The 25624-nt window shown below is 39.4% G+C and overlaps 1 protein-coding gene across 3 annotated transcripts in view; it reads right to left on the bottom strand.

Annotated features, from left to right (window-relative positions):
* FBXW11 (F-box and WD repeat domain containing 11) overlaps positions 1-25624 on the bottom strand; it is a 240270-nt gene that overhangs the window by 113857 nt on the left and 100789 nt on the right. For all 3 annotated transcript variants that reach the window (XM_053718555.1, XM_053718556.1, XM_053718557.1), the window contains 2 exons: positions 15132-15318; positions 14953-15043 (listed from right to left, as the gene is read on the bottom strand). In XM_053718555.1, coding sequence (XP_053574530.1) covers positions 14953-15043; positions 15132-15318 — 278 coding nt within the window. The remainder of the gene's footprint in view (positions 1-14952; positions 15044-15131; positions 15319-25624) is intronic.

Raw genomic sequence — 25624 nt, 5'->3', positions numbered from 1 at the left:
CCAACATTTCATGCTGTCTTGGTAGCAGTGGCAGGTTTCTTGGCCTGCTTTCCCTTGTTCCAGCCTTGCATTGGTCTCCAAGCTGGCTTGGCTTGAGAAGTATTACCCTCTTGCTTAGAGGACGTAGCACTTTGGGCTGGTCCGTTTCTACGAAAGGGACGAAAATTAGGTTTATTTTTTGCCTTGAAAGGCCGATCCTGAGGAAGGGCGTGGCCCTTACCCCCAGTGATATCAGAGATAATCTCTTTCAAGTCAGGGCCAAACAGCGTTTTCCCCTTGAAAGGAATGTTAAGTAGCTTGTTCTTGGAAGACGCATCAGCCGACCAAGATTTCAACCAAAGCGCTCTGCGCGCCACAATAGCAAACCCAGAATTCTTAGCCGCTAACCTAGCCAATTGCAAAGTGGCGTCTAGGGTAAAAGAATTAGCCAATTTGAGAGCATTGATTCTGTCCATAATCTCCTCATAAGGAGGAGAATCACTATCGACCGCCTTTATCAGCTCATCGAACCAGAAACATGCGGCTGTAGCGACAGGGACAACGCATGAAATTGGTTGTAGAAGGTAACCCTGCTGAACAAACATCTTTTTAAGCAAACCTTCTAATTTTTTATCCATAGGATCTTTGAAAGCACAACTATCCTCTATGGGTATAGTGGTGCGTTTGTTTAAAGTGGAAACCGCTCCCTCGACCTTGGGGACTGTCTGCCATAAGTCCTTTCTGGGGTCGACCATAGGAAACAATTTTTTAAATATGGGGGGAGGGACGAAAGGAATACCGGGCCTTTCCCATTCTTTATTAACAATGTCCGCCACCCGCTTGGGTATAGGAAAAGCTTCTGGGAGCCCCGGCACCTCTAGGAACTTGTCCATTTTACATAGTTTCTCTGGGATGACCAACTTGTCACAATCATCCAGAGTGGATAATACCTCCTTAAGCAGAATGCGGAGATGTTCCAACTTAAAATTAAATGTAATCACATCAGGTTCAGCATGTTGAGAAATGTTCCCTGAATCAGTAATTTCTCCCTCAGACAAAACCTCCCTGGCCCCATCAGACTGGGTTAGGGGCCCTTCAGAAACATTATTATCAGCGTCGTCATGCTCTTCAGTATCTAAAACAGAGCAGTCGCGCTTACGCTGATAAGTGTTCATTTTGGCTAAAATGTTTTTGACAGAATTATCCATTACAGCCGTTAATTGTTGCATAGTAAGGAGTATTGGCGCGCTAGATGTACTAGGGGCCTCCTGAGTGGGCAAGACTCGTGTAGACGAAGGAGGGAATGATGCAGTACCATGCTTACTCCCCTCACTTGAGGAATCATCTTGGGCATCATTGTCATTGTCACATAAATCACATTTATTTAAATGAATAGGAATTCTGGCTTCCCCACATTCAGAACACAGTCTATCTGGTAGTTCAGACATGTTAAACAGGCATAAACTTGATAACAAAGTACAAAAAAAGTTTTAAAATAAAACCGTTACTGTCACTTTAAATTTTAAACTGAACACATTTTATTACTGCAATTGCGAAAAAACATGAAGGAATTGTTCAAAATTCACCAAATTTTCACCACAGTGTCTTAAAGCCTTAAAAGTATTGCACACCAAATTTGGAAGCTTTAACCCTTAAAATAACGGAACCGGAGCCGTTTTGAACTTTAACCCCTTTACAGTCCCTGGTATCTGCTTTGCTGAGACCCAACCAAGCCCAAAGGGGAATACGATACCAAATGACGCCTTCAGAAAGTCTTTTCTAAGTATCAGAGCTCCTCTCACATGCGACTGCATGCCATGCCTCTCAAAAACAAGTGCGCAACACCGGCGCGAAAATGAGGCTCTGCCTATGCTTTGGGAAAGCCCCTAAAGAATAAGGTGTCTAAAACAGTGCCTGCCGATATTATTATATCAAAATACCCAAATAAAATGATTCCTCAAGGCTAAATATGTGTTAATAATGAATCGATTTAGCCCAGAAAAAGTCTACAGTCTTAATAAGCCCTTGTGAAGCCCTTATTTACGATCGTAATAAACATGGCTTACCGGATCCCATAGGGAAAATGACAGCTTCCAGCATTACATCGTCTTGTTAGAATGTGTCATACCTCAAGCAGCAAGAGACTGCTCACTGTTCCCCCAACTGAAGTTAATTGCTCTCAACAGTCCTGTGTGGAACAGCCATGGATTTTAGTGACGGTTGCTAAAATCATTTTCCTCTACAAACAGAAATCTTCATCTCTTTTCTGTTTGAGTAAATAGTACATACCAGCACTATTTCAAAATAACAAACTCTTGATTGAATAATAAAAACTACAGTTAAACACTAAAAAACTCTAAGCCATCTCCGTGGAGATGTTGCCTGTACAACGGCAAAGAGAATGACTGGGGTAGGCGGAGCCTAGGAGGGATCATGTGACCAGCTTTGCTGGGCTCTTTGCCATTTCCTGTTGGGGAAGAGAATATCCCACAAGTAAGGATGACGCCGTGGACCGGACACACCTATGTTGGAGAAACAAAGATTTATCAGCATCAACCTCTGAGACAGAAACCTCTGAACCAGAAGAACCATTATCAGTATCAGAATGATAATGTTCATTTAAAAATTCATCTGTAGGGAGAGAAGTTTTAAAAGATTTTTTTATGTTTACTAGAAGGAGAAATAACAGACATAGCCTTCTTGATGGATTCAGAAACAAAATCTCTTATGTTATCAGGAACATTCTGCACCTTAGATGTTGAAGGAACTGCAACAGGCAATGGTACTTTACTAAAGGAAATATCTGCATTAACAAGTTTGTCAAGACAATTAATACAAACAACAGCCGGAGGAATAGCTACCAAATGTTTACAGCAGATACACTTAGCTTTGGTAGGTCCAGCACTAGACAGCGATAAGACGCCCACATTATTTGGCGCCTAAATGCTTTTGGCGCCAAAAATGACGCCACTTCCGGAACGCCGACATTTTTGGCGCAAAATAACGACAAAAAATGACGCAACTTCCGGCGACACGTATGACGCCGGAAACGGAAAAGATTTTTTGCGCCAAAAAAGTCCGCGCCAAGAATGACGCAATAAAATGAAGCATTTTCAGCCCCCGCGAGCCTAACAGCCCACAGGGAAAAAAGAGTCAAATTTTTGAAGGTAAGAAAAAATGATTAATTCAAATGCATTATCCCAAATATGAAACTGACTGTCTGAAAATAAGGAATGTTAAACATTCTGAGTCAAGGCAAATAAATGTTTGAATACATATATTTAGAACTTTATAAACAAAGTGCCCAACCATAGCTTAGAGTGTCACAGAAAATAAGATTTACTTACCCCAGGACACTCATCTACATGTTTGTAGAAAGCCAAACCAGTACTGAAACGAGAATCAGTAGAGGTAATGGTATATATAAGAGTATATCGTCGAATTGAAAAGGGAGGTAAGAGATGAATCTCTACGACCGATAACAGAGAACCTATGAAATAGACCCTGTAGAAGGAGATCACTGCATTCAAATAGGCAATACTCTCCTCACATCCCTCTGACATTCACTGCACGCTGAGAGGAAAACCGGGCTCCAACTTGCTGCGGAGCGCATATCAACGTAGAATCTAGCACAAACTTACTTCACCACCTCCATAGGAGGCAAAGTTTGTAAAACTGAATTGTGGGTGTGGTGAGGGGTGTATTTATAGGCATTTTGAGGTTTGGGAAACTTTGCCCCTCCTGGTAGGAATGTATATCCCATACGTCACTAGCTCATGGACTCTTGCTAATTACATGAAAGAAAAGAAGCTTAAATGCCTAATTTTTCAAATAAAGATAGCAAGTGAACGAAGAAAAATTAATAGGAGTAAATTAGAAAGTTGCTTAAAATTGCATGCTCTATCTTAATCAAAAAAGACAAATTTTGGGTTCAGTGTTCCTTTAAGGCTCCAAGGAGGAGCAACCACCTTAAACACCGGCCTAATTTTGACCAAGGCCTGAAAGAAGGACTGAACATCCGTCACATCCGCCAAACGCTTGTGCAAAAGTACCGATAAGGCTCAAAATTGACCCTTCAGGGTACTAAGAGACCAACATTTCTCCAGATCCTCCTGGAGAAAGGATAATATTCTTGGAATACTAACCTTACTCCAAGAATATCGCTTAGCTTCACACAAAAAAAAAAAAAAAAAATGTCCTCTATTTCTTATGGTAAATCTTCCTAGTAACCGGGTTACAAGCCTGGATCATAGTCTCGATTACAAACTCCGAAAACCCACGCTTGGATAGAATCAAGCGTTCAATCTCCAAGCAGTCAGCTTTAGAGAAACGAGATTTGGATAAAGAAACGGTCCCTGAAGAAAGTCCTTCCTCAGGGAAAGCCTCCACGGAAGTAGAGATGACATCTCCACTAGATCTGCATACCAGATTCTCTGAGGCCAAGCTGGAGCATTAGAATCACTGATGCCCTTTTCTGTCTTATGCGAGCAATTACCCAAGGCAGAAGAGCAAACAGAGGAAACATAGGCCATCTGGAAATCCCACGAAACTGCCAAGGCGTCTATCAGGAAGGCCTGAGGATCCCTCGACATGGAACCGTACTTTGGAAGCTTTGCATTTTGATGGGACGCCATGAGATCCAACTCCGGCATCCCCCATCTGGATACCAGCTTGAAGAACACTTCCGGATAGAGCTCCAATTCCCCTGAATGGAAAGTCTACCTGCTTAGGAAATCTGCTTCCCAGTTGTCTACTCATGGGATGTGGATGGCTAAAAGACAACAGTGGTCCTCCGCCCACTGAATGATCAGAGAAATCTCCCTCATAGCTAGAAAACTTTGCGTTCCCCCTGGTGATTGATGTACGCTACTGACGTTATGTTGTCTCATTGGAATCTGATGAACTGGTTTGAAGCCAACTGAGGCCAGGCTAACAGCGCATTGTAAATTGCTCTCAACTCTAGGATGTTGATCTGCAATTTTGACTCCTCCCAAGTCCAAAGATCCTGAGCTTTGAGAGACTTCCAGACTGCCCCCCAGCCCACTAGGCTGGCATCTGTAGTCACTATCACCCAAGTGCCCTGGGACAGGTGATCCCGAGAGAGCCACCAATGAAGAGAATCCTTTGTCTTCTGATCCAAAATTAGCTTTGGAGAGAGTTCCAAATAATCTCCATTCCACTGGTTGACCATGCACAACTGCAAGGCTCTCAGATGAAAACGAGCAAATGGTACGATGTCCATGGCTGCCATCATTAGTCCAATTACCTCCATTCATTGAGTAACTGAGGGACGGTGTGTCTCCTGAAGGACTCAAGATGATAGAAGCTTGACTGTTCTGGTCTCCGTCAGAAATATCTTCATCAGGACAGAGTCTATGATAGTCCCTAGGAACACTACTCTTGTCGCTGGAACCAGAGAACTCTTTCCCACACTCACCTTCACCCGTGAGACCGGAGGAAGGACAGTAACATCTCTGTGTGAGATGCTGTCTCTGCGAAAGGAGCCCGAATTAGAATATCATCCAGATAGGCCACTGCTATCCCCCTGGACCAGACCACCGCTAGGAGGGCCCCTAGAACCTTTGAGAATATTCTGGGAGCTGTGGCCAGGCCAAATGGCAAGACCACAAACTGAAAGTCACAATCCAGGAATGTAAACCTCAGAAACTTGTGATGATCCCTGTGGATGGGAACATGTAAATAAGCGTCCTTTAGGTCTATGGTCGTCATATACTGACCCTCTTGGATCAAAGGAAGAATTGTCCGAATGGTCTCCATCTTGAATGACGGAACCCTGAGGAGTTTGTTGAAACCTTTTAAGTCTCGAATCTGGCGGAAGCCCCCCCCCCCTTTTTTGGGGACCAAGAAAAGGTTTGAGTAAAATCCAAGACCCTGTTCCAACTTTGGAACCGGAAAAATCACCCCCAGAGCCGAGAGGTCTTTGACACACTTCAAGAACACCTCTCTCTTTATCTGGTCTGCAGATAATCTGGAAAGGTGAAACCTGCCCCTGGGGGGACAACTCGAATTCTAACCAGACCTGAGCAAACTGAGAAAGTCTGCCCCCAGGTATGGATCAGAGGCAACCGCTTCATGCATGTGGCAATACATACCACAGGTTGCCATTGGAGACCAAGATGTACATAGATTTTCCTAAGATAAGTCTCCATCTTCTTATCCATAGGATCCTTGAAGGAACAACTGTCCTCAATAGGTATAGTAGTCCTCTTGGCCAGAGTGGAAATGGAACCCTCTACCTTGGGCACCGACGACCAAGATTCCTTAATAGATTATTCTACTGGAAACATTTTCTTAAAAACCAGGGACGGTGTAAAAACCACTCCTGGTTTCTCCCACTCTTGGGCTATGATTTCCTTAGCCTATCTGGGACCGGGAAAACCTCAGAAGAGGAAGGAACATCAAAGAAACTATTACGTTTACTGGAATTCTTAGGAGTTACCACTGCCCGAGTCTCAGAGTCATCCAAAGTAGCTAAAAACCTCCTTTAATAGCAAACGGAGGTGAACCAGCCTTAACCTGAAGGAAGATCCTTCACTATCAGAGAAAGGCATTACACTGTCTAAATCTGAAATCTTACCCTCTGAGCGAGAATCCTCCTCATCCTCTGATCTTAAAGGAACCCGAGTCAGTGTTAGAAACAGATACCCTAGTCTCTGAAACCTTAGATATCCTCTTGCGCTTCCCTGAAAATCTGGGAAACTCGACCAAGGCTGCAGATATCGCTGAGGATACCTGTGCAGCAATCTCTGCCTTTAAAAACGCGCCACTGGGAGTTAGAGAGGAACCACAAGACAAAGTGTTAGATGCCATAGCGGCTTTGGATGAAATAGGGGAAGGCCCTGGCATTACCTGGACAACCATCCTCCTGAGAGACATATGGCTCAACATTTAAAAAAAAAAAAAAAAAAAAAACTTATTTTTACCCTGCAATGTGTGTTTAACACAGGAAGGACAGAACTGCATGGGTGCTGCAATTTGTGCGTCTAAACACAGTAAACAGCGATTGAATTGAGTGGACTCCCTCCATATCAGACATATCCGATTAATATCCTCTATTCAAAAGCACTCTAGCGTTAATGCTCAAAATGAATTAAAATGAATAATAATAATAACTTGGTCTCAAAAGTACTATTAATCTTTAATAAACTCCTCAGATATTACCTGCCTCCGCACCTCAGTATACCGAGGTGCCTTTACCACCATGTGAAGCGGATAAACCCTGCAACAATTTCACTTGCGCTCCTCACCACGCAGTTAACAAAGGAAGATCGAACAGAGCAGGGACACGCAGGCCCAATGACGTCACGAACATCAGGAAGGCATGAAAACACTCCCGTGGTATCGACAAGGAGGTGGGCGTGGTTAAAAAAACACCAGTAATCTGGATAGTAAAACAGTCTATAGCGTTAACTAAAAACAGTGCAGCACCCAAACACACACAAAAATGAGCCCTGAGACTTCCATAAGTCTCACACGTCTCTCACCAACCTGTGCCTGCGAGCATGTCAGAGCAAAAAAAAAAAAAAAAACGACAAACAAACAAAAAAACACACCTATGGGTAAGCTATCCGTCCCTTACATTATTCCTAGCAGGAACTCCTCAGTGCCCCTCTCCCACAAGGAAGACCCGCAATTACCTGCCGTGCTGTCTGACATGACGACAGCTCCTTATACGAGACATTTTCCTCACAGCGACTAGGATAACAGATAGCCAAGAAACCAACTTAGATATCTGAGGCCAGGGCAGCAAGCACCACTTTGCAAGTTCCCCACCGCTTTAAAACCACCACAGCTCGACCACAGACACTAAAGTGGACTAGGTTATACCCTGCAGCTTGATTGAAGTCTCAATCTTTTCAGAAAATATAATTTTATTACACACTAAACTTCACCTCCTCCATGCACATAGAGGCAAAGAGAATAACTAGGGTTTATGGGTAGGGAAGTGATACTTAACAGTTTTTACTGTGGTGCTCTTTGCCTCCTCCTGCTGGCGGGGAGTGGTGTTCCCAACAGTAATTAAGATGAACCTGTGGACTCTTCACATCTTTAGAAGAAAACATCTGGAATTGCACAGATATTAGTGTGTTTAACTTTCACAAGAAGAAATCCAGCTACGAAAAAAAAAAGCCAAATGCTGCTTGCAATGGCCATATTTGGCATTTGTTTGATAATGAACAGACCAAATGCACACTCCTAGCTGGGTTTAATATAGCTATGCTTCCAGATATATATTCCCTGGATTTGCTCCTTTGACTGACCCTGTCCAGGTGGAATCACTTCCATTGCCTGGAATTGTGACATGTTGAATGCTGCTGAACCATGAGGTAGAGGCTGCCCTTAAAGATTATTATGTAAGCTCCATGGGGAGCAACTGCCTCATTACATGAAAAACAAAGGGATCCATCCTCAAAGCATACAGCTTTCATAATACTGCTACTAAATCATAACTAAATTAACAGTTTGCATGCATTATTGTATCTTCAGTAAAGAATGATTCAAACAAATCTAACCACATCCACGGTAGTATAGTTTCTTCCCATTGGCTAGCATTTTATATGGACCAAATAAAGAAAGACCAATGTCCCGGGAGGTACAAATTACAAAGAAATCTTTAGGCAAGTATTCAAAGGACTAGAGATAAACTACATAGATGTACCAAAGAATTATAGGGCAACGGAAGTGAAAATTATAACTTCCACGATTCATAAAGTATTTAAAAAAAAAAAAAAAAAAAAGTTATGAAACAATCAGCAGTTCAGTAACCATGGTTACTAACAGGCTTTCAGGCATCAGCTGACTTCACCAGTGCTGTAGTCATCTTGAAAATGTGGCCATTCAGTGTGCCACAAAAAACATAATTTATGTAAGAACTTACCTGATAAATTCATTTCTTTCATATTAGCAAGAGTCCGTGAGCTAGTGACGTATGGGATATACATTCCTACCAGGAGGGGCAAAGTTTCCCAAACCTCAAAATGCCTATAAATACACCCCTCACCACACCCACAATTCAGTTTAACAAATAGCCAAGAAGTGGGGTGATAAGAAAGGAGCGAAAGAATCAAATAAGGAATTGGAATAATTGTGCTTTATACAAAAAAATCATAACCACCACAAAAAGGGTGGGCCTCATGGACTCTTGCTAATATGAAAGAAATGAATTTATCAGGTAAGTTCTTACATAAATTATGTTTTCTTTCATGTAATTAGCAAGAGTCCATGAGCTAGTAACGTATGGGATAATAAATACCCAAGATGTGGAACTTCCACGCAAGAGTCACTAGAGATGGAGGTCCACGCAAGAGTCACTAGAGAGGGAGGGATAAAATAAAGACAGCCAATTCCGCTGAAAAATTTATCCACTTATCCAAATCAAAAAAGTTTCAATTTTTATAATGAAAAAAACTGAAATTATAAGCAGAAGAATCAAACTGAAACAGCTGCCTGAAGTACCATTCTACCAAAACTGCTTCTAAAGAAGAGAAAACATCAAAATGGTAGAACATAGTAAAAGTATGCAAAGAAGACCAAGTCATTGCTTTGCAAATCTGATCAACAGAAGTTTCATTCTTAAAAAGCCCAGGAAGTAGAAACTTACCTAGTAGAATGAGCCGTAATCCTGAGACGGGAATCCACCCGACTCCAAATAAGCATGATGAATCAAAAGTTTAAGCAAGATGCCAAATAAATGGCAGAAGCCTTTTGACCTTCCTAAAACCAGAAAAGATAACAAATAGACTAGAAGTCTATCTGAAATCTGAATAGCTACAACATAGAATTTCAAAAACTCTTACCATATCCAAAGAAAGTAAGAATCTCAACAAAGAAGTCTTAGGAAAACAAAAAGTCCTCCCTAATGTTGTTAGAATTTACAACTTTAGGTAAGAATTGAAATGAGGACAGCGAAAACCACCTTATCCTGATGAAAAAAATCAGAAAAAAGAGATTCACAAGAAAGAACAGATAATTCAAAAACTGTTCTAGCTGAAGTGATGTCCAAAAAGAACAATACTTTCCATGAAAGTAATTAATGTCCAGAGCAAACATATGCTAAAATAGAAGAGCCTGAAAAGCCAAGGAGGAGAAATTGGCTTAATGACAGGTTTGATACGAATCAAAACCAAAAATGATGAATATCAGGAAGTAACACTGCCTTATCCTGATGAAAAATCAGAAAATGCATAGTTTCAAACGGAGGAACCTGTAAAGCCCTCAGCACCAAATTGAAACTCCAAAGAGGAGAGATTGAATTAATGACAGGCTTGATACGGACCAAAGCCTGTACAAAACAATGAATATCAGAATGATTCGCAATCTTTCTGTGAAAAAAGAACAGAAAGAGTAGAGATTTGTCCTATCAAAGAACTGAAGACAAAACCTTATCCAAACCAACCTGAAAAAATTATAAAATTCTATGAATTTTAAAAGAATGCCAAGAAAAGTAGGTCTTCCAGACTCTATAATAAATCTTTCTAGAGACAGATTTAGGAGCCTGAAATATAGTATTAATCAATGACTCAGAGAACCTCTATGACTAAAAATCAATCGTTCAATCTCCATCCCTTCAAATTTAATGATTTGAGATCCTGATGGAAAAAATGGGCCTTGAGAAAGAAGGTCTGGTTTAAACGTAAGTGTCCAAGGTTGGCAACTGGCCATCCGAAAGAGATCTGCATACCAAAACCTGAGAGGCCATGCTGGAGCCACCAGCAGAACAAACAAATACTCCATAAGAATTTTGGAAATCACTTTGGAAGAAGAACTAGAGGCGGAAAGAAATAGGCAAAAAGATAATTCCAAAGAAATGTCAATGCATACACTACTTCCGCCTGAGGATCCCCGGACCTGAATAGGCCCCTGGGAAGTTCTTTATTCAGATGAGATGCCAACAGATCTATTTCTAGAAATGCTCACATCTGAAAAATTGAAAAACATATCTGGGTATGAGAGATCATTCTCCCGGATGTAAAGCTTGATTAACAGAGATAATCCGCTTCCCGAATATCTATACCTGGGGAAAAAAAAAAACAGAATTGAGATAGGAGCTGGATTTAGCCCAAGTTAATATCCGAGACACTTCTGTCACAGCCTAAGGACTGATAGTCCCACCCTGATGATTGACATACAACATAGTGGTGATATTGTCTGAAAAACAAAAAACGTCTCTTCTTCAAAAAGAAACCAACTGAAAAACTCTGAGAATGCACGGAGTTCTAAAATATCAAATGGTAATCTCGCCTCCTGAGATTTCCAAACCCCTTGTGCTGACAGAGATCCTCAGACAGCCTCCCAACCAAAAAGACTCACAGCTGTAAAGATCATGGCCCAGGTTGAAAGAAACAAAGAGACCTGTAGAACTAAATGATGGTGATCTTAACCACCAAATCAAGATAGATAAATATTAGGATTCGAAGATTTAAAATGTGGAATCCTAGAATCCCTGCACCTTAATTCAGCATAAAAAACTGGAAAAGGTTATTTGTATTGAAAATGAGCAAAGGGAATTGAATCCAATGCTGTGGCCATAAGACCTAAAACTCCTATGCATATATAGCAATTGAAGGAAATAATAGAGACTAAAGGTACCGACAGACGGAACCCAATAAAATTGTCCCTTGTCTGATAGAGACAAAGACAGGGACACAAACTATCTGGAAACCTAAAAAAAGGTGACCCTTATGTGAGGAATCAAGAGCTTTTGAAAAAACGATCCTCTAACTATGTCCTGAAAGAACAAAGTTGAATCATATGAGATTCCACAGCCTCAGAAAATAATCTGAATGAAAACAGAAAATGAAGATATGCATTTATTGTATCTAATGAAAACAAATAATGCCATCACTGACCAACAAAAGGCAGAATAGACCATATAGATACCAATCTAAAAGATGATACATTTCTATAACAAAAAGATTTTCTATCTTTGGAACAAAGAATAGGTTTGAATAAAAACCCCAAAACCCAGTTCCTAAAAATGGAACTGGAAGAAATACCCCAGAAGATTCCAGGTCTGAGCAGCACTTGAGCCCCAACGGGTGATCAGCCGCGCTTCAACATTATCCCAAAATATATAGGATTGAAACACACTGAAAGTGTTAGCCTTACTGGAATAGCTGGAATATCAAAGAGAAAAAAAAGACTTCTCACAGGCGGTTTTACTCTGAACTTTATTCTGTATCCAAAATCAAAGAAATTTGCAAAACAAATATCAAAAAAATCTTAAATTGCCCCTTACCAGCAAAGCTGGAATACGGCACATACATTGCAAATTTAGGGAGCTGATTTTGAAAAAGATTTAAAATTAAAAACATGTTACTTGGGAATTTGTTCCTTAATAAGAACAACCAAACTAATGAGCTTAAAGTTTAGTCTTGGAACTCAATCTAGAAGGCCAGAGTAACAGTTAAGAATTGAATCCAATTATAAACCAAATAAATGATTATCTTAGAAAGAAATATGGATTTTTTTAGAAATCACAAAATTCTTCTAGCTAAAACAGCTAAAGATATAGAATAAACCTCATTTGCAAAAATATTCAAATGAAGACACAAATGAAAAAATATTAGCATGATAACCCAGTTAAAGGACCAGTCAACACACTGGACTTGCATAATCAACAAATGCAAAACAAGACAAATGCAACAGCACCTAGTCTAGTAGATTTTGTCCTTAATAATGCTAAAATAAATCTGATACTTGATTTTAAAGTAAACAGAAAAAATGAAGTAATTGCAACATCATTCAAATAAATCACAGGACCAAGAAAAGTACCTGAAAATAAATAATTTTCCTTAAATAAGATACAACCATCTAAAAGGAAAAATAAATACTATTTTGCTATAGAAACAATAGCATAATTAGCAGGAGTAGAGATAGCCCCATTAAATTGGAGAACCTTCAAAATTGAAATGAAATGCCGGCAAAGAATATAGTTTAAAACCTTTAAAGAAGGAATAAAAGGAAATTCTCAGCCTATTCCATTCCCTAATATGAGGAACTGGAAAAAAACCTCTGAAAATAAATAAACAGAAATAAAATGTTAGTCTTGAAAGAACTAATTACCTTAATATCCAAAATAATCAACACCTTTTCAACAAAGAACAAATGTACTTTAATTAAAAAAAATAAAAAAAAAAGTGGATTTGTTAGTGTCAATATCTGATGAAGAAAAATCATCATCAGAGAAGGATAAATCATTATGTTGTTGGTCATTTGAAACTTCAATAATTAAAAAAGTTTGAAAAAGACCTAAAAATTTTATTAGAAGGCACGATGTCAGACAAAGCCTTTAAAATAAAATCAGAAAAATATTCTTATAAATCTTCTAAGTAATCCTTGTACATAAGATGTAAAAAGAATAGCAAATATATAAAGCATAAATACTAACGGATTCTGCATGTAAAAGTTTATCATGATAACTTATTACAAACCATAGCTAAAGAAAAACATTCATAACATTTTAAAATAAATGAACTTAGCTTTGGTAGGACTGAACTCGGTCAACAGGAATCCCTTAGAACTGTTTTGAAACAGGAACAGTGAAATCTTGCAATATGTAATAGAAAAAAAAACAAAAAAAAACAACATATAAAGCAAAATTATCAAATTCCTTAAATGACAGTTTCAGGAATGGGAAAAAAATGCCAATGAACAAGCCTCTAGCAACCAGAAGCAATGAAAAATGAGACTGAAATAATGTGAAAAAAAGGTGGAGACAAGAATGACGCCCACATTTTTTGGCGCCAAAAATGACGCCCACATTATTGGCGCTAAGTAAACCGCCTAAATTATTTTGGCGCTAAGAATGACGCCACATCCGGAGACGCCGACATTTTTGGCGCAAAAACGTCAAAAAAATGACACAATCACGAACAACTTCCGGCGTCAATTAGGGCGCCGGAAATGTAAAAAAAAAATTTTGCGCCAAAAAAGTCCGCGCCAAAAATGACGCAATAAATTGAAGCATTTTCAGCCCCCGCGAGCCTAACAGCCAACAGGGAAAAAAGTAAATTGAAACAATTTTTAAGGTAAGAAAAAATGAACATTCATATGTCCCAAATAATGAAACTGACTGTCTGAAATAAGAAATACTGATCATCCTGAATCATGGCAAATATAAGTTTAAAGACATATATTTAGAACTTTACATATAAAGTGCCCAACCATAGCTTAGTGTGTCACAAAAAATAAGACTTACTTACCCCAGGACACTCATCTACATATAGTAGATAGCCAAACCAGTACTGAAACGAGAATCAGTAGAGGTAATGGTATATGAGTATATCGTCTATCTGATTAGGGAGGTAAGAGATGAATCTCTACGACCGATAACAGAGAACCTATGAAATAGATCCCGTAAAAGGAGACCATTGAATTCAAATAGGCAATACTCTCTTCACATCCCTCTGACATTCACTGCACTCAGAGGGGAAAACCGGGCTCCAGCCTGCTGCGAAGCGCATATCAACGTAGAATCTAGCACAAACTTACTTCACCACCTCCACGGGAGGCAAAGTTTGTAAAACTGAATTGTGGGTGTGGTGGGGGGTGTATTTATAGGCATTTTGAGGTTTAGGAAACTTTGCCCCTCCTGGTAGGAATGTATATCCCATACGTCACTAGCTCATGGACTCTTGCTAATTACATGAAAGAAAAATGATTAAAGAAGATTAACAATTCAAATTGTTTGCCGTTTTGTTCTAAACAACCCTTCCACTTGTTATTTACAAATTCCAGATACCACAATCATGGATTTCAATACACTCTAAAAACAAATCTGTTTGAACAAGGCTTTTAGTAAGTTGGACAACTATTCTTGCGATCATTTTGCAGCCTGTGTTTGGTGTGGACTATTTCTGAAGTTCAGAATTACGGGTTTGACATTATGAAAAATATACCACAAAAATGTCATCACAAAACAGAACAAACAGATAGGGAGAAACAGGTTACCTCTATATCTTCAATAATCTTTGGATACAATGATCGGTAAAAAGAGTTTGGTGGGCCATCTGTGGGTCTGTTTTTAAATAGATATTGATCCCTGAAAAGTAAAATAATGAATTGTAATAAAATGTCATTTTTAAAAGTTCAACTAAATCCCATTATACATTTTAAATTCTGACACTTACCATCCCCTTCTTTCGGAAAGTCCCTTCCACAAAGGATCGGTACGCACCATTCTTTCAATTAGCTTTTTCCAAAGCATACCTTCTGAAATTACTCTCTGCCATTCCTTGCACACAAGCTCTGCTGCACACAGGGATCTTGCATCCAAATATGATAGGATATTTTCTGCTATGTGCTCTAATCCTTGTTCTAGAAATAAAATTAAAAAAAAAAAAAAAAAAAACTGTAAAAGAAAACTTCCTGTAAGGAATAGGACCAGTGTTCTTTCTAGGACCTTTTTAATCGACACCACCAGGCTGATTTTACTGACCACAATTTAGGACAATATAAAGTTGAAATTACCAATATTAAAAGGTTTTGATGTTTATTGAACACATCATCAAATAAATGTAGTCTAAATAATGCAATTTGTGCATTGGATAGCAAATTGTGCAATTGGTTCTTTGGAAAGCAAAAAGTTTATAATATGACAAAGTATTACACTGTCCCCAACTGAGTTACTTCAGAATGCCACCTGGCTGGCAAAACATTCTGTGAAGAACACAGCAATATATACAGCAGGGGTCGACAAATCTGTTTAAAATGTAGAAGCCAGTAAGAATATTTAGGAGCCAGACAGTGGTAGTGTGTATAGATACATGGAGAGTAACCCAAAAACGTAGGAGCTAGATGAAAAAAATATAGGAGCTCCCTTGCTACTAGTTAGTCCTCAAACCCCGATATACAGATCTATTATTGCACTATATTTAACTTCTCGCAAGAAATAGATCAACTACAGAGTGTGATCAGACTATGTCAAGCTTGGCAGCTTAAAGTGAATGTAAACTCTGCATCATCTCTAAAGTTCTGCGTTATATTAATCTCAAAATAACTTGACTTTCATTCATCATTTTATTTATTTCATCGCAATTACCGTCATTTTCAATGTATTTATATCGCTCCCGTTGTTATAATCCTCCACCCGGCATTTGCTATCTCTCCTTGTCATTTATAGCCACGATCAGCATAACGAATCACGGCGCTAACCACAGGGGGACCCAACCCCTTTGTGTGTCGTCACTAGTCCGCATTGCGCTTGCGTTACAACATGTTTCCTATAACTTCGTTCACAATTCACGCATGCGCATTTGAATAATTCACGGAGTTCATTGATTCTTGAAATAATATACGGATTTGTAAGTTTAAAAAGGGCTCCGTATTCTACAATCACATACGATTACCAGTATAACTAAAAAGTATGAGCAAAAATGTAAGATATAAGACAGCGGAATCGTTGTTTGACGCATGCGCAGTGAGTAACTGAGACGGGAGCGAGCATTGCCACTAAGTAAACAGCGGGTGGGACCGCTGTATACGTAATATTGCATAGAAGGAGGAAGTGGAGAGTGGGAGGAGCAGGTATAGTGAAAATACGCTATTTACAAATGCTGATAAAAATTAAATTACACCTTTGATTAAAAAATAAAAGTGGCGGTATGATTAATATACTTATTCTCTATATATGTATAATTTCATAACAGTGAAAATTGACAATCACTTTAATAACCCACATACTAAGTAACATAAATGTAACTAAAGAGTATTCCAAATGCATGAAAATAAGTTAGGAAGATTTATCACCTCAAAAATGTTGACTACCTGGAAAGCCTAAAGGTTTTCCTTGCCATTTAAACTAATGCCAACTCCCTAATTTAAATGAATGCTCGCTGGATTTAATTTTGCTGGTTATAGAGGAGGTGGGTCATTTACTAGAGGAGACTAGAACTGAGATACACATATGACAGGTTCACTTATGCAAGTTACAAAAGGATAGATCAGAGGATTGGCTGGAAAAACAGATCCAACAATTTGAGAAAAAACTGGGAGTTTAAAAACAAAAAAAATATTGAAGGATCGACTAATGATTACCGGGAAAGAGTATTTGTGTCAGACATCTCAAAATGAACTACAACGTGACTTTTCGAATTGTCCCAGGAAATTTGGTTACTGAAAGTCCAAGAGCTTACAAACTGTTTAGAGCTCATGATCTGACCCAGATGGGGAAAATGTGACCCTAGAACAAACAGTTAACCCTTTAGGAGCATAGGAGGTAACCAGTCAAATAAATGGGGGCTGCCCCGACCCCATCCAATCACGGATGACTATAAGAGAAAAAAAGAAAAGAGAAAAAAGAAAAGAAAAAAAAACTGCAACTATTGAGGGATCAGATTTGAACGTTGTAGTAAACTGAGACACCTTAACCTGAGTTGACTAACACCAAGTGAGAATATAGTTTTTCATCCCTACCTGCCACACAGTTTTAATTTCTTAATAGACACACTAACATCTCAGAGGCAACTTCGTCTAAATACAATTTTTTTTCCAATCAACAACCCACTGGCACGCAATATGCCCTCTTTCCTCTTGGATTAACTCTTGGATTAACTAATGTTATTGGGATATATAAAAGAATTTAAAGATATTGGGGTATATGACATACTGGTCGCATTAAATGTGACAAGTCTATACACTGTCATTCCGCAAGCTTTTGCCAGACAACTATCTAAATATCCTTATACTGGTCCTCCCTCAGAAGTCTTACTATATCTGTTGGAATTCTTCCCGAGTCCTGACTACTAATTATTTTAGGTTCGAGCAACAGATGGATCTACAAAAGACTAGTACAGCAATGAGGTTCAAAGTGGCCTTATCGTATGCCAATTAATTGCTGGCAGAGTTCGAAACTGGGGACCGAAGTTATTTTTCTACTTCAGGATCAAAATTTTCAAAACGTAAGTTAAAATTAACTTTGATAATCATAAGATACAGTTCTTGGATATTTGCCTTTACAGAGGAATGGCAAACTGCAGTCCACTTTTCTCAGGAAGGAGGAGTTGCCACCCATCAGCATTGAAGAGAGCACTTACCAGATCTCAATTTAAAGGGACATTATACACTTGTTTTTTCTTTGTATAAATGTTTTGCAGATGACCTATTTATATAGCCCATAAAGTGTTAGTTTTTATAAAAAAATGTATAGTTTTGCTTATTTTTAAATAACATTGCTCTGATTTTCAGACTCCTAACCAAACCCCAAAGTTTTAGGAGAATACCGACGTATACCTACTCCAGCTTGCTTCTGTTTGTGTAAAGGGTCTTTTCATAGGCAAAGGGAGGGGGAAGTGTCTGATATTTCTCACTTGCAGTGGGCGTTCCACTAGCCTTTTAAACAGAGCTAAACTGGAAGCTTCTAAGCAAGTTTTTAAACTTTTATACAGGATTTTTATATCGGTGTCTGTGCATATTATTCTTTATAGAAGTGTCTATTACATGCAGTTATATGAAAAATGGAGTATACTGTCCCTTTAAGAAAGTACCATAGAAAAATAAAGACCCTTTGCAGGCCAATCCAAAGTTTAAGGGATATCCCCATTGATTAAAATAGTCTTGTATTTTCTTTAATGTACTAGGTGCTCAAAGACAACTTCTCAGAGGGTGAGCGGTGGAATGAGGAGCTGACTTACAAACACGTGTATCATGTGAAAGCCAACAGCCAATCACAAAATGCATATATGTATATACTGTGCACTCTTGCAGATGCTCAGTACCTAGAATCTTAAAGTGTGCATATAAAAAGAATATGCATGTTTTGATAATAGAAGCATATTGGAAAGCTTTTTTTCTTTTTTTAAATTGCATTCTTTACCTGGATCATAAAAAAAAAAAATATGCTTACCTGATAAATTAAGAGTCCACAATCCAATTACCTTCCCTACCACTTGGAGGAGGCAGATTCCCAAACCCCAAGAGCTCTACTTAACCCTTCTTACCTTACACATACCACAGTCCAACACAAATCCAAGCAGACGTAAGGTAAGAAGAAAAAAAAAGCAAGAGCCAAAAAAAAAGCAAGAGCCAAAAAAAAAAAAAAAAAAAAAAGAGCAGGGAAAGATGAGCTTAAAGAAACAACCCCTTAAAAAAAATAAAAAAAATAAATAAGGGTGGGGTATTTTGGACTCTCACCACCATGAAAGAAAGAAATTTAACAAGCAAGCATAAATGATGTTTTCTTTCATAAAGGTGGGAAGAGTACACAATCCATTACTCCTGGGATCTAATACCCAAGCTGTGGAGTCCATGAGTAATAACAAAGGGAGGGCTTTTAAAAAACATTTTTACTGAGAGAATAAATCCATAACTGCGCTTAAAAAAAAAAAAAAGAAAGTAAAACAGGGAAAAAGTCAAACTGAAACAACTGCCTGAAGCACCTTTCCACCAAAAGCTGCATCAGAGGAAGCAAAAACATTAAAATGGTAGAATTTTGTAAAAGTATGCAAAGTAGCTACTTTGATCAACTGAGGCCTCATTCTTAAAAGCCCATTAAGTGGCAACTGACCTGGTAGAATGATCAGTAATGTATTGCGGTGGAGGCTGACCTGTGAAACGTGAATCAAAAGTTTCAACCAAGAAACCAAAAACAGAAGCCTTCTGACATTTCTTAGAGCCAGAAAAATGAATGAACAAACTAGAAGTTTGTCTAAAGGCTTTAGTAGCATTGATGTAATATATTAATGCCTTAACATCAAAATTATGCAAAGATATTTTTGAAGCAGTCTTGGGACTAGGACATAAAAACAACAATTTCTCTGCTGAAGTTATCAGAAGAAACAACGTTTGGTAAGAAAGTAGTTCTTAAAGGGACACTAAACCCCCCCCAAAAAAATATTCCTGATTCAGGTGGAGAATACAATTTTAAATAACTTTCCAAATTACTTCTATTACCTAATTTGCTTCATTCTTTAGATATCCTTGTTGAAGAAATAGCAATACACATGGGTGAGCCAATCACACAAGGCATCTATGTGCATCTACCAATCAGCATCTACTGAGCATATCTAGATATGCTTTTCAGCAAAGCATATCAAGAGAATGAAGCAAATTAGATAATAGAAGTAAATTAAAAAGTGGTTTAAAATTGCTTGCTCTTTCCAAATCATGAAAGAAAAAATTTGGGTTTAATGTCCCTTTAAGATTGCCTTATCCTGATGAAAAATTAGATGAGGATCAGAAGAAAGAGTAGATTATTTTTATTTATAAAAAATTACCAGGAAGGATACATTGAGATTTCGCTCGTTTTCAAGTATGTCTTGGGTCCACAAAACATTGCATTAATACATTAGGGTACAATAAAACACAAAAACAATATTAATACATAATATATGCCAAATTTAACATAGAACATGTAAGAAATATATAATCAACCATGACAGGTGCATTCTGTTTTGAGATATGTAGAGGGATCTCTTAAAAACAAAATTTATGCTTACCTGATAAATTTCTCTCTTTTGCGATGTATCGAGTCCACGGTTTCATCCTTACTTGTGGGATATTGTCCTTCCTAACAGAAAGTAGCAGAGAGCACCACAGCAGAGCTGTCTATATAGCTCCCCCCTTAACTCCACCCCCCAGTCATTTAACCGAAGGCCAAGGAAGGAAATGAAAAACTAAACGGTGCAGAGGTGATTGAAGTTTTCAATAAAAAATACTGTCTGTCTTGATAGACAGGGCGGGCCGTGGACTCAGTACATCGCAAAAGAAAGAAATTTATCAGGTAACCATAAATTTTGTTTTCTTTTGCAAGATGTACCGAGTCCACGGTTTCATCCTTACTTGTGGGATACTAATACCAAAGCTTTAGGACACGGATGAAGGGAGGGACAAGACAGGAACCAAAACGGAAGGCACCACTGCTTACAAAACCTGTCTCCCAAAAATAGCCTCCGAAGAAGCAAAAGTATCAAATTTGGAAAATTTGGAAAAGGTATGAAGCGAAGACCAAGTCGTAGCCTTACAAATCTGTTCAACAGAAGCTTCATTTTTAAAAGCCCATGTGGAAGCCACCGCTCTAGTGGAGTGAGCTGTAATTCTTTCAGGAGGCTGCTGTCCAGCAGTCTCATAGGCCAAACGGATGATGCTTTTCAGCCAAAAGGAAAGAGGTAGCCGTAGCCTTTTGACCTCTGCGCTTTCCAGCATAGATAACAAACCAAGAAGATGATTGGTAAAATCTTTGGTTGCCTGCAAATAAAACTTCAAAGCACGAACCACGTCCAAGTTGTGCAACAGACGTTCCTTCTTAGAAGGATTAGGACACAGAGAAGGAACAACAATTTCCTGATTGATATTCCTGTTAGAAACAACCTTAGGGAGGAACCCAGGTTTGGTACGCAAAACCACCTTATCAGCATGGAAAACAAGATAAGGCGAGTCACATTGTAATGCAGATAGTTCAGAAACCCTTCGAGCTGAAGAGATAGCAACTAGAAACTGAACTTTACAACTTTTCCATAATATCTATGGAATGCATGGGTTCAAACGGAACCCCTAGAAGAACATTAAAAACTAAATTTAGACTCCATGGCGGAGCAACAGGTTTAAACACAGGCTTGATTCTAACTAAAGCCTGAACGTCTGGGACATCCGCCAGACGCTTGTGCAATAGGATAGACAAAGCAGATATCTGTCCCTTTAAGGAACTAGCTGACAATGCTTTCTCCAATCCTTCTTGAAGAAAGGACAAAATCCTAGGAATCCTGATCTTACTCCATGAGTAGCCTTTGGATTCGCACCAAAAAAGATATTTACACCATATCTTAGGATAGATTACTCTGGTGACAGGCTTTCGAACCTGAATCAAGGTATCTATGATCGACTCGGAGAAACCCCGCTTTGATAAAATCAAGCGTTCAATCTCCAAGCTGTCAGTTGCAGAGAAATTAGATTTGGATGCTTGAACGGACCTTGAATTAGAAGGTCCTGTCGCAGTGGCAGAGTCCATGGTGGTAGAGATGACATGTTCACCAGATCTGCATACCAAGTCCTGCGTGGCCACGCAGGTGCTATCAAAATCACTGAAGCTCTCTCTTGTTTGATTCTTGCAATCAAACGGGGAAGGAGAGGAAATGGAAACACATAAGGCAGGTTGAACGACCAGGGTACTGCTAGAGCATCTATCAGTACTGCCTGAGGATCCCTGGACCTGGATCCGTAACAAGTTTGGCGTTCTGACGAGACGCCATATGATCCAATTCTGGTGTGCCCCATAGCCGAACCAGTTGAGCAAACACCTCCGGATGGAGCTCCCACTCCCCCGGATGAAAAGTCTGACGACTTAGAAAATCTGCCTCCCAGTTCTCTACCCCTGGGATATAGATTGCTGATAGATGGCAAGAGTGAGTCTCTGCCCATCGGATTATCCTGGAAACTTCTATCATCACCAAGGAACTCCTTGTTCCCCCCTGATGATTGATATAAGCTACAGTCGTGATGTTGTCAGACTGAAACCTGATGAATCCGGCCAAAGCCAGCTGAGGCTACGCCTGAAGATCATTGAATATCGCTCTTAATTCCAGAATATTTATCGGTAGGAGGGCCTCCTCCTGAGTCCACAAACCCTGTGCTTTCAGGGAATTCCAGACTGCACCCCAGCCCAGTAGGCTGGCGTCTGTCGTCACTATAACCCACGCTGGCCTGCAGAAACACATTCCCCTGGACAGGTGATCCTGTGATAACCACCAAAGAAGAGAGTCTCTGGTCTCTTGATCCAGATTTATCCGAGGAAATAAATCTGCATAATCCCCATTCCACTGTTTGAGCATGCATAGTTGCAGTGGTCTGAGATGCAAGCGAGCGAACGGAACTATGTCCATTGCCGCTACCATAATTCCGATTACCTCCATACACTGAGCCACTGACGGCTGAGGAATGGAATGAAGAGCTTGGAAGGTGGTTAAAATATTTGATTTCCTGACCTCCGTCAGAAAAAAAAAAATTGTCCACCAAATCTATCAGAGTTCCCAGGAATGGAACGCCTGTGAGAGGTATTAGAACTCTTTTTCACGTTCACCTTCCACCCATGAGATCTTAGAAAGGCCAACACTAAGTCCGTGTGAGACTTGGCTAGTTGGAAAATCGACGATTGAATTAGGATGTCGTCTAGATAAGGCGCCACTGCAATGCCCCGCGGTCTTAGGACCGCCAGCAGGGACCCTAGCACTTTTGTGAAGATTCTTGGCGCCGTGGCCAACCCGAAGGGAAGAGCCACAAACTGGTAATGCCTGTCCAAAAAGGCAAACCTTTGGTGATGATCTTTGTGGATAGGAATGTGTAAATACGCATCCTTTAAATCCACAGTGGTCATATATTGACCCTCCTGTATCATTGGTAAAATAGTCCGAATGGTCTCCATCTTGAAGGATGGAACTCTTAGGAATTGGTTTAGGATCTTGAGATCTAGAATTGGTCTGAAAGTTCCCTCTTTTTTGGGAACCACAGATTGGAGTAGAAACCTTGTCCCTGTTCTGCATTCGGAACTGGGCAGATCACTCCCATGGTAAAAAACATAATTTATGTAAGAACTTACCTGATAAATTCATTTCTTTCATATTAGCAAGAGTCCATGAGCTAGTGACGTATGGGATATACATTCCTACCTACCAGGAGGGGCAAAGTTTCCCAAACCTTAAAATGCCTATAAATACACCCCTCACCACACCCACAAATCAGTTTAACGAATAGCCAAGAAGTGGGGTGATAAGAAAAAAGTGCGAAAGCATATAAAATAAGGAATTGGAATAATTGTGCTTTATACAAAAAAATCATAACCACCACAAAAAGGGTGGGCCTCATGGACTCTTGCTAATATGAAAGAAATGAATTTATCAGGTAAGTTCTTACATAAATTATGTTTTCTTTCATGTAATTAGCAAGAGTCCATGAGCTAGTGACGTATGGGATAATGACTACCCAAGATGTGGATCTTTCCACGCAAGAGTCACTAGAGAGGGAGGGATAAAATAAAGACAGCCAATTCCTGCTGAAAATAATCCACACCCAAAATAAAGTTTAATGAAAAACATAAGCAGAAGATTCAAACTGAAACCGCTGCCTGAAGTACTTTTCTACCAAAAACTGCTTCAGAAGAAGAAAACACATCAAAATGGTAGAATTTAGTAAAAGTATGCAAAGAGGACCAAGTTGCTGCTTTGCAAATCTGATCAACCGAAGCTTCATTCCTAAACGCCCAGGAAGTAGAAACTGACCTAGAAGAATGAGCTGTAATCCTTTGAGGCGGAGTTTTACCCGACTCGACATAGGCATGATGAATTAAAGATTTCAACCAAGATGCCAAAGAAATGGCAGAAGCTTTCTGGCTTTTTCTAGAACCAGAAAAGATGAAAAATAGACTAGAAGTCTTTCGGAAAGACTTAGTAGCTTCAACATAATATTACAAAGCTCTAACAACATCCAAAGAATGCAATGATTTCTCCTTAGAATTCTTAGGATTAGGACATAATGAAGGAACCACAATTTCTCTACTAATATTGTTAGAATACACAACCTTAGGAAAAAATTCAAAAGAAGTTCGCAACACCGCCTTATCCTGATGAAAAATCAGAAAAGGAGACTTACAAGAAAGAGCAGATAATTCAGAGACTCTGCTGGCAGAAGAGATGGCCAAAAGAAACAAAACTTTCCAAGAAAGAAGTTTAATGTCCAAATGAATGCATGGGTTCAAAAGGAGGAGCTAGAAGAGCCCCCAGAACCAAATTCAAACTCCAAGGAGGAGAAATTGACTGAATGACAGGTTTTATACGAACCAAGTCTTGTACAAAACAATGAATATCAGGAAGATTAGCAATCTTTCTGTGAAAAAGAAAAGAAAGGGCAGAGATTTGTCCTGTCAAGGAACGTGCGGACAAACCTTTATCTAAACCATCCTGAAGAAACTGTAAAAAAAAGTCTTCCAGACTCTATAATATATCTCTCTAGATACAGATTTACGGGCCTGTAACATAGTATTAATCACAGAATCAGAGAAACCTCTTTGACCAAGAATCAAACGTTCAATCTCCATACCCTTAAATTTAAAGATTTGAGATCCTGATGGAAAAAAGGACCTTGCGACAGAAGGTCTGGTCTTAACGGAAGAGCCCACGGTTGGCAAGAGGCCATCCGAAAAAGAATCCGTCCATGCTGGAGCTACCAGCAGAACAAACGAGCATTCCTTCAGAATCTTGGAGATTACTCTTGGAAGAAGAACTAGAGGCGGAGAGATATAGGCAGGATGATACTTCCAAGGAAGTGATAATGCATTCACTGCCTCCGCCTGAGGATCCCGGGGTCTGAACTGATACCTGGGAAGATTCTTGTTTAGATGAGAAACCATCAGATCTATTTCTGGAAGTTCCCACATTTGAACAATCTGAAGAAATACCTCTGGGTGAAGAGACCATTCGCCCGGATACAACGTTTGACGACTGAGATAATCCGCTTCCTAATTGTCTATACCTGGGAAATGAACCGCAGAGATTAGACAGGAGCTGGATTCCGCCCAAACCAGAATTCGAGATACTTCTTTCATAGCCAGAGGACTGTGAGTCCCTCCTTGATGATTGATGTATGCCATAGTTGTGACATTGACTGTCTGAAAACAAATGAACGACTCTCTCTTCAGAAG

This window comes from Bombina bombina, chromosome 6 (genome assembly GCF_027579735.1).
Source record: "Bombina bombina isolate aBomBom1 chromosome 6, aBomBom1.pri, whole genome shotgun sequence".
In the NCBI taxonomy this organism is placed as follows: Eukaryota; Metazoa; Chordata; class Amphibia; order Anura; family Bombinatoridae; genus Bombina; species Bombina bombina.
This window is presented reverse-complemented; position numbering and strand designations above follow the sequence as displayed.